Raw genomic sequence first — 9,676 nt, forward strand, 5'->3', positions numbered from 1 at the left:
TGTCTGCCTCTCTGCCCCTTTCTATCTATCTAACTGACCATTTCTACCTGTCTGTCTGTCTTCTCTGTGAGCAGCTGGTCCTGAAACTCAACACTGATAGAAGGCTGAGAGCTATTTATACACACACACACACACAGCTGAGCCTCTCTGCCAGGTGCCCATGGCAACAGGGGGGTTTCAGAGGCAAACTGGGGGTCACGACTTCCTCTAGTAAGGGTCGCCATGACGATGAGGAAACCCCCCCCCCTCCGCCACCCGCTCCAGAGAGAGAGAGAGAGAGAGAGAGAGAGAGAGAGAGAGAGAGAGAGAGAGAGAGAGAGAAAATGGGGATGTCTGGAAGAGGGATTACATAACAGACCAGACTAATTCAGCCTCGCACTGATTGGCTGGCTGAGTGATTGACAGCCACAGCCCCACACTACCCCCCACATACCTCTGACATACCAGGAGGTAGGTGTGTGTGTGTGTGTGTGTGTGTGTGTGAGTGAGGGGGCGTGACCAGGACAGGAGTCCAACAGAAACCTCCAGGTCAAACCTCAGCAGCCAGCTGGATGTTTAGAACAGAACAGAGACGCTGTTATTAAAGGAGAATTCCCCTTAAACTGCTGTATTTTTCTTCTTGGTGGATAACCGGCCAATCGTAGACGAGGTGACGTCACCTCCAGATATTTCCAGTTTGATATGAGAAAATGTTTCAGGATGTAAAACATCAGCGGTAAACGTCAGGTTTTGGTGTCAGTCCCTCAGAATCAAAGAGCGAGGGCTTCTTTCAAGAGCCGCCATTTTGCACCAAGAGACGTTCAACAATCATACAGGGAGAAATCCATCGTAGAAGAGGAGAGAGACCAGTTTCTCCACCACAGGAGCAGGAAAGAGACCAGAATGCACTGCAGGAGCAGGAGAGAGACCAGAATGCACTGCAGGAGCAGGAGAGAGACCAGAATGCACTGCAGGAGCAGCAGAGAGACCAGAATGCACTGCAGGAGCAGGAGAGAGACCAGAATGCACTGCAGGAGCAGCAGAGAGACCAATTTCTAACAGCAACACTGACAGAAACACGACTGATACTCTGCTTAAATAACGGTTCAGTCAACTCCTATTAATACTACCACAACCAAGAATACTACTGCTACTACAACTACTATTAATACTAACTTGCTGCTACTACAAGTACTACTATTACTACTAACCCAAACCCTAACCCTGCTTCTACTGCTACTACTACTATAACAACTACTACTACTGATAAGGTAAGAGGACTGATGCTACATAAATGGGTAAAAATGAAGGGGAGCACGAGGATCAGTGTGTGTGTGTGTGGGTTACTCATCAGCTCTGATGTCATCCTTAGTGAGCAGAGCTATAATCAGACTCCAGATCAGCCTCAGGAGGAAAACCTCCGGACAAATGAGAGACTGGACTCTACTGGACCAGCCAGAGTGCATGCAGGGAAATGTCAGTGTGTGGAGGGTCAGTTTACTGTCCTGATCTGTTCTCAACAGTAAAGCTGCTGGGTTTGAGTTTGGAATCTGTGGGAGTCACAGTGGGAGTCTCAGTGGGAGTCTCAGTGGGAGTCACAGAGGGAGTCTCAGTGGGAGTCTCAGTGGGAGTCTCAGTGGGAGTCTCAGTGGGAGTCTCAGTGGGAGTCTCAGTGGGAGTCTCAGTGGGAGTCACGGTGGGAGTCACGGTGGGAGTCACGGTGGGAGTCACGGTGGGAGTCTCGGTGGGAGTCTCGGTGGGAGTCTCGGTGGGAGTCTCGGTGGGAGTCTCGGTGGGAGTCACGGTGGGAGTCACAGAGGGAGTCTCGGTGGGAGTCACAGTGGGAGTCACAGAGGGAGTCACAGAGGGAGTCTCGGTGGGAGTCTCGGTGGGAGTCTCGGTGGGAGTCGCGGTGGGAGTCACGGTGGGAGTCACGGTGGGAGTCTCAGTGGGAGTCTCAGTGGGAGTGACAGAGGGAGTCACGGTGGGAGTCTCGGTGGGAGTCGCGGTGGGAGTCGCGGTGGGAGTCGCGGTGGGAGTCGCGGTGGGAGTCGCGGTGGGAGTCACAGAGGGAGTCACAGAGGGAGTCGCAGAGGGAGTCACAGAGGGAGTCACAGTGGGAGTCAGGGAGTCACGGTGGAAGTCGCAGTGGGAGTCACAGAGGGAGTCAGTGGGAGTCACAGAGAGAGTCAGTGGGAGTCACAGAGGGAGTCGCAGTGGGAGACGGTGGGAGTCACAGTGGGAGTCACAGTGGGAGTCGCAGTGGGAGACGGTGGGAGTCACAGTGGGAGTCGCAGTGGGAGACGGTGGGAGTAACAGTGGGGGTCACAGTGGGAGTCACGGTGGGAGTCTCAGAGGGAGTCACTGGGAGTCACAGTGGGAGTCGCAGTGGGAGACGGTGGGAGTCACAGTGGGAGTCAGTGGGAGTCACAGTGGGAGTCGCAGTGGGAGACGGTGGGAGTCACAGTGGGAGTCAGTGGGAGTCACAGTGAGAGTCGCAGTGGGAGTCACAGAGGGACAGTGGGAGTCACAGAGGGAGTCACTGGGAGTCACAGTGGGAGTCACAGTGGGAGTCAGAGGGAGTCACGGTGGGAGTCGCAGTGGGAGACGGTGGGAGTCACAGTGGGAGTCACAGTGGGAGACGGTGGGAGTCACAGTGGGAGTCAGTGGGAGTCACAGTGAGAGTCGCAGTGGGAGACGGTGGGAGTCACAGTGGGAGTCAGTGGGAGTCACAGTGGGAGTCGCAGTGGGAGACGGTGGGAGTCACAGTGGGAGTCAGTGGGAGTCGCAGTGGGAGACAGTGGGAGTCACGGTGGGAGTCACAGTGGGAGTCGGTGGGAGTCACAGTGGGAGTCAGTGGGAGTCGCAGTGAGAGTCGCAGTGGGAGTCAGTGGGAGTCACGGTGGGAGTCGCAGTGGGAGTCACAGAGGGACAGTGGGAGTCACAGAGGGAGTCACTGGGAGTCACAGTGGGAGTCACGGTGGGAGTCAGTGGGAGTCAGTGGGAGTCACAGAGGGAGTCACAGTGGGAGTCGCAGTGGGAGACGGTGGGAGTCACAGTGGGAGTCACAGTGGGAGTCACGGTGGGAGTCTCAGAGGGAGTCAGAGGGAGTCACAGAGGGAGTCACAGTGGGAGTCACAGAGGGAGTCACAGTGGGAGTCAGTGGGAGTCAGTGGGAGTCACAATGGGAGGCACAGTGGGAGGCACAGTGGGAGTCTCAGAGGCAGTCTCAGAGGGAGTCTCAGAGGGAGTCTCAGAGGCAGTCTCAGAGGGAGTCTCAGAGGGAGTCTCAGAGGGAGTCTCAGAGGGAGTCTCAGAGGGAGTCACAGTGGGAGTCACGGTGGGAGGCGCAGTGGGAGTCACAGTGGGAGTCACATGGCGGCTCAACAGAACAGTGATGTCACTGCAGATCATGGACAGACACACAGCAAACAGGGAAAATAAACCGACCGTTTCAGTAGGAGGAGAGATGTTCTGGTTCTGAAAACATGAAATCTCTGTGTATCTCTGGTAGAGTCTTGGGTTGTGTCTCTTCCTCATGATAAACCCCCCAAATCAGTGATTCTGTGATCTGTTGCTCCGGTAGAGGAGACTGGAGAATTGTGTTGTTTTTCTGTCTCCATTCACTGCCATTGTCTGGAGGAACAGTCTGAAAATCACTTCTAGCACATAAAGGAACGTCGACAAAGCAGACTGTGACTGTTTTGGGTTTTATCATGGAGGAAGACACACAAGCCAAGTTACACAGACCTTTAACAGTGAGGTCAGACTCCACCCCTCCCACCCGCTGCACCTGGTGAACATGAATCAAGCGCTCCTCAGGGACCTGCAGTGAGCGAGAGTGAGGTCAGAGCACAGGGATGATGATGACGTTCTGTGTGTGTGTGTGTGCTGGGGAAGCAGTGAGCTCACTGGTCCAGATTTATCAGCTGAACAGGAGGAGAGAGTCGCTCTGCAGCAGAGGAGAGCGTTCACCTCAACACACACACACACACACACACACACACACACACACACTTCAGAAAGTCAGTTAAAGACTCATCAAGCCTTTGATAGAAATTGTAAGTTTCTCCTCAACTGATCGTCAAAATGACTAAAATATCAATTTTAGATCCAGCAAACAAAACCTGTCAGGCTGCTGTTAACCCTCTGTTGAACCTCAGCCTGTGTGTGTGTGTGTGTGTGTGTGTGTGTGTGTGTGTGTGTGTGTGTGTGTGTTATTTTGAGTCAGTCTACTTTTAGTGTCCAGCTGGGACGGGCTGTAGAGCGGGACGAGGCCCAGTAGGCCAGGCGTCTGTCCTGCAGCCTGTCCTGCTTACAGAACACCAAACCACCACAACAGAGACAGAGAGACAGAGAGACAGAGAGATAGAGACAGAAAGATAGAGAGACAGAGAGACAGGGACAGAGAGACAGAGAGATAGAGAGATAGACAGAGAGACAGAGAGATAGAGACAGAAAGACAGAGAGACAGAGAGATAGAGAGACAGAGAGATAGAGACAGAGAGATAGAGACAGAGAGACAGACAGATAGAGAGATAGAGACAGAAAGACAGAGAGACAGAGAGATAGAGACAGAGAGATAGACAGAAAGACAGAGAGACAGAGACAGAGAGACAGAGAGACAGAGAGATAGAGACAGAGATAGAGAGACAGAGAGATAGAGACAGAAAGACAGAGAGACAGAGAGATAGAGAGACAGAGAGATAGAGACAGAGAGATAGAGACAGAGAGACAGAGAGATAGAGAGACAGAGAGATAGAGAGACAGAGATAGAGAGACAGAGAGATAGAGACAGAGAGATAGAGACAGAGAGACAGAGAGATAGAGAGACAGAGAGCTAGAGACAGAAAGACAGAGAGACAGAGAGATAGAGACAGGGAATGTCAATGTCAGTTTCCATTCAAATGAATGGGAAGTAAAAATGTGAACGCTACAAACTCGTCCAGCTGCATCTGATCTTGCTGAGTAGATTATATTCTGGTGTTCAAGGCGGTCAGCAGCAGAATAACCCCCATGTTGAAACTGAGTGGAGTATTGTTTTAAAGGCGCTCTTCTCTGCACAGAGAGTCAGAATCAATATCAAACATTAATATTTCACTGAAGCCTGGTCCATTTAACAGGCCAGCTGGAGAGTGAAGCTGGATTCTACTGTGTAGCTTGAAGAAGAAGAAGAAGAAGAAGAAGAAGAAGAAGAAGAAGAAGAAGAAGAAAGCAGCTCACATCTTCAGTCTCAGATCAAGTCATTTCACAATGATAAATACTCTACTCACAATACAGAAACAGTTTTATTCCAAACTGCTACAGTAAAATAAATGAAATTTCACCCAAACCCTGCTGCTGTCCAGCAGTTCATTAAATGTCTCTTCACATCTGGAGGATCCAGTCTGTCAAACTGTCTCATTCAGTCTACCAAGGACCGAGCTTGTCCACTGTCCTTTAAACTGTCTGTCAATCATTTAGTGAGAGTAGATGTGGAATTGATTCATTCTGGAACCAAACCTTCATACAGTCAAACCTCTGGAACGTTCTACTTGTCTCCATCAGGCTGCAATGAAGAGACAAAGGGAACGATGTGGAAAACAAAGTGGAGCAGAGAAAGTTAGTGATGAGTCTGCGTGTTGAAGAAGAGGAAGATGAAGAGGAAGAGGAGTCTGAGCTGTTCTGACAGGAGGATGAAGGTTCATGAGGTTCTGCTGGAGAACAGAGACCAACAGGTTTATCACCTGATCATCTGAGACACCAGATTATTTTCACTTTGACGTCATGTCCAGTCTGTCCAGTCTCAGTCTGTCCAGTCTCAGTCTCTCCAGTCTGTCCAGTCTCAGTCTGTCCAGTCTCAGTCTGTCCAGTCTGTCCAGTCTCAGTCTGTCCAGTCTCAGTCTCTCCAGTCTGTCCAGTCTCAGTCTGTCCAGTCTCAGTCTGTCCAGTCTCAGTCTGTCCAGTCTGTCCAGTCTCAGTCTGTCCAGTCTGTCCAGTCTCAGTCTGTCCAGTCTCAGTCTGTCCAGTCTGTCCAGTCTCAGTCTGTCCAGTCTGTCCAGTCTCAGTCTGTCCAGTCTGTCCAGTCTCAGTCTGTCCAGTCTCAGTCTGTCCAGTCTCAGTCTGTCCAGTCTGTCCAGTCTCAGTCTGTCCAGTCTCAGTCTGTCCAGTCTCAGTCTGTCCAGTCTCAGTCTGTCCAGTCTGTCCAGTCTCAGTCTGTCCAGTCTGTCCAGTCTCAGTCTGTCCATTCTGTCCAGTCTCAGTCTGTCCAGTCTCAGTCTGTCCAGTCTCAGTCTGTCCATTCTGTCCAGTCTCAGTCTGTCCAGTCTGTCCAGTCTCAGTCTGTCCAGTCTCAGTCTGTCCAGTCTGTCCAGTCTCAGTCTCTCCAGTCTGTCCAGTCTCAGTCTGTCCAGTCTCAGTCTGTCCAGTCTCAGTCTCTCCAGTCTGTCCAGTCTCAGTCTCTCCAGTCTGTCCAGTCTCAGTCTCTCCAGTCTGTCCAGTCTCAGTCTGTCCAGTCTCAGTCTCTCCAGTCTGTCCAGTATCAGTCTGTCCAGTCTCAGTCTGTCCAGTCTCAGTCTCTCCAGTCTCAGTCTGTCCATTCTGTCCAGTCTCTCCAGTCTCAGTCTGTCCATTCTGTCCAGTCTCAGTCTGTCCAGTCTCAGTCTGTCCAGTCTCAGTCTCTCCAGTCTGTCCAGTCTCAGTCTCTCCAGTCTGTCCAGTCTCAGTCTGTCCAGTCTCAGTCTGTCCAGTCTCTCCAGTCTGTCCAGTCTCAGTCTGTCCAGTCTCAGTCTCTCCAGTCTCAGTCTCTCCAGTCTCAGTCTCTCCAGTCTCAGTCTCTCCAGTCTCAGTCTGTCCAGTCTTAGTCTGTCCAGTCTGGAAACAAACAACTGAACAGAAGAGAAGCAGCAGGTTGATCTGAACTGAACCTGATGAGGAGAAACACCTGGAACCATCTGGACAGACAAATATGACGACCAACACATCAGATATTCCACAGAGACCAGAACCAGAGACTAGCACCAGAAACTAGAACCAGAGACCAGAACTAGAAACTAGAACCAGAGACTAGAACCAGAGACCAGAACAAGAGATCAGAACCAGACTAGAACCACAGACTAGAACCAGAGACCAGTAGCAGACTGGTTGTACTGGTTAATTCCCAGCAGCAGTCTATCAGTCAGTCTAATAGAATAAACTGCAGATCTGTTTACACAGCAAACATTAACGAAGCGACCGATCAGTTCACAACACCATGCAGGATGAAGGCCTTCAGACTCACATCATGTTCTAAGGCAATATCAATCAATATCAATCAATATCAATCTGTCCATTTGCCAACAATATGCATTATATTAAATTATGTCATTTAGCAGACGCTTTTGTCCAAAGCGACTTACAATAAGTACATTTTGTCAACAGTAGTGAAACCAACTGTGCATCACAGTCTTCATCAGCTAAGCCTTTTAATAGGAATAAGTAGCAATCAAATTTTTTTTTTTATTAATATAGAAGAAGGGTAAGATGGAAGGTTAGTTGAAGAGGGGTCCAGGTGGAACCTGAAGAGATGTGTCTTTGTCTCCGCCGAAAGATGGGCAGTGATTCAGCCGTTCTGACAGAAGGGGGCGGAGCTCGTTCCACCATTGTGGCGCCAGGGATGAGAAGAGTCGACCGGGATGAGCGACTTCTGAGCCACGTAGCGATGGAGGGGCGAGGCGACCTGCGAGGGCGGAGGAGCGGAGGGAGGAAGGCGACCTGCGAGGGCGGAGGAGCGGAGGGAGGAAGGCGACCTGCGAGGGCGGAGGAGCGGAGGGAACGAGGCGACCTGCGAGGGCGAAGGAGCGGAGGGAGGAAGGCGACCTGCGAGGGCGGAGGAGCGGAGGGAGGAAGGCGACCTGCGAGGGCGGAGGAGCGGAGGGAGGAAGGCGACCTGCGAGGGTGGAGGAGCGGAGGGAACGAGGCGACCTGCGAGGGTGGAGGAGCGGAGGGAGGAAGGCGACCTGCGAGGGCGGAGGAGCGGAGGGAGGAAGGCGACCTGCGAGGGCGGAGGAGCGGAGGGAGGAAGGCGACCTGCGAGGGTGGAGGAGCGGAGGGAACGAGGCGACCTGCGAGGGCGAAGGAGCGGAGGGAGGAAGGCGACCTGCGAGGGTGAAGGAGCGGAGGGAGGGAGGCGACCTGCGAGGGTGGAGGAGCGGAAGGAGGGAGGCGACCTGCGAGGGTGGAGGAGCGGAAGGAGGGAGGCGACCTGCGAGGGTGAAGGAGCGGAGGGAGGAAGGCGACCTGCGAGGGTGGAGGTACGTAGGGAGGGAGGTGACCTGCGAGGGTGGAGGAGCGGAGGGAGGGAGGCGACCTGCGAGGGTGGAGGAGCGGAGGGAGGGAGGCGACCTGCGAGGGTGGAGGAGCGGAGGGAGGAAGGCGACCTGCGAGGGTGGAGGTACGTAGGGAGGGAGGCGGAGTCTGAACCTGACCAGAGACTGCAGATAGGGAGGCAGTCTGGTCTGTAGGAGAGGACCAGGGTCTTGAATCTGATGCAGCAGAGAGGGAAGCCAGTGAAGCGACCAAAGGAGGGGAGTGACGTGAGAGAGTTTTGGTTGGTTGAACACCAGACGGGCTGCAGCGTTCTGATTGGCTGTAAAGGTCTGATGGCAGAGGGTCGCCTGGCCAGAAGAGCGCTGAGATATAAAGGCTGCTGCAGCCTTTATATAAGTAGTATCTTTATATAAAATATATCTCAGTCGACACAACAGGAGGTTTCAGTCTGAACAGTCGTGATATTTCACATCATCTGCTGAGTCGTGAAAAGTGAAACTGGCTGCTGGTGTTTCTGTTCTCTCCGGTTCTTCATTCTTTCTGATGTGTGATGTCATCAAGAAGCACTTCCTGTGGTATGACCAGCCGAGTCCCATCTGCCACTTCTGATCCCTGATAAAGGCAACATCACCTTCTCTGTTGCCTCGAAAAGTTGCCAATGAATCCCAACTGTTCCCACATGAGGCTGCTGACAGTTCAGCAGATTGAGCAACAGGGTCAACACTGTTAAAAAGCTTCAGGGCAACTGTGCCATCAAAGCAACAACGCTGCGGCAACTCCTGGCACACTGTTGCCCATCTGACAAGGAGGATTCTGGGAGGAGATTGGTAAAGGTGGGTTGGACACGCTGCAGGTGTGTGTGTGTGTGTGTGTGTGTGTGTGTGTGGTAAGAGCAACACAAAGTGTCCTCCTGTTTATTACAACAGCTGTTACAGCTGCACAGTTCATCATGTTATATCGTATATCGGGATTTTAAGTTTTCATTCTGCGATGTTAGTGTTCGTTATACTTTAAATTCCCCTGAATGTCCCAGTGTGGTATATCAGCTCTTCATCACTCCTGACCAATCACAGCCTCTGAAAGCTCAACCTGCATCATGTGACCAAAACCAAAGTTGAGATGGAGAAGCAGAAGAGAACGGATCGTTAGAGGAAAATCCTGATCATCGTCTCGTCTGGTTTGAACCCAGCTGACAAACAACAACAGATTTGTTTACCTTTGGGTTCAGCTGAACACTTTAAAGTAATGAAGTAGGAATTACTGATCAGCTGATTTGAATTTAGTCAATAAAGACACAATAAGAGTCAGACAGTGAGACTTTCTGGCTGCTGCTACTTTGAGAATCAAAGAAGAGAAATAATCACTAATCAAATAATCATGACTAATAATCATGATCACTATATTCAGCAAA

General features: G+C 51.6%; 1 protein-coding gene across 1 annotated transcript in view; it reads right to left on the reverse strand.

The window, feature by feature from the left end:
* Positions 1-2,976: 2,976 nt before the first annotated feature.
* LOC139920250 (E3 ubiquitin-protein ligase HECTD1-like) overlaps positions 2,977-9,676 on the reverse strand; it is a 15,607-nt gene continuing 8,907 nt past the window's right edge. The window contains exons 6-7 of the mRNA XM_078288308.1: positions 3,163-3,382; positions 2,977-3,069 (exon numbers count right to left, since the gene is read on the reverse strand). Coding sequence (XP_078144434.1) covers positions 2,977-3,069; positions 3,163-3,382 — 313 coding nt within the window. The remainder of the gene's footprint in view (positions 3,070-3,162; positions 3,383-9,676) is intronic.

The sequence above is a fragment of the Centroberyx gerrardi genome, chromosome 14, assembly GCF_048128805.1.
Source record: "Centroberyx gerrardi isolate f3 chromosome 14, fCenGer3.hap1.cur.20231027, whole genome shotgun sequence".
Taxonomy (NCBI): domain Eukaryota; kingdom Metazoa; phylum Chordata; class Actinopteri; order Beryciformes; family Berycidae; genus Centroberyx; species Centroberyx gerrardi.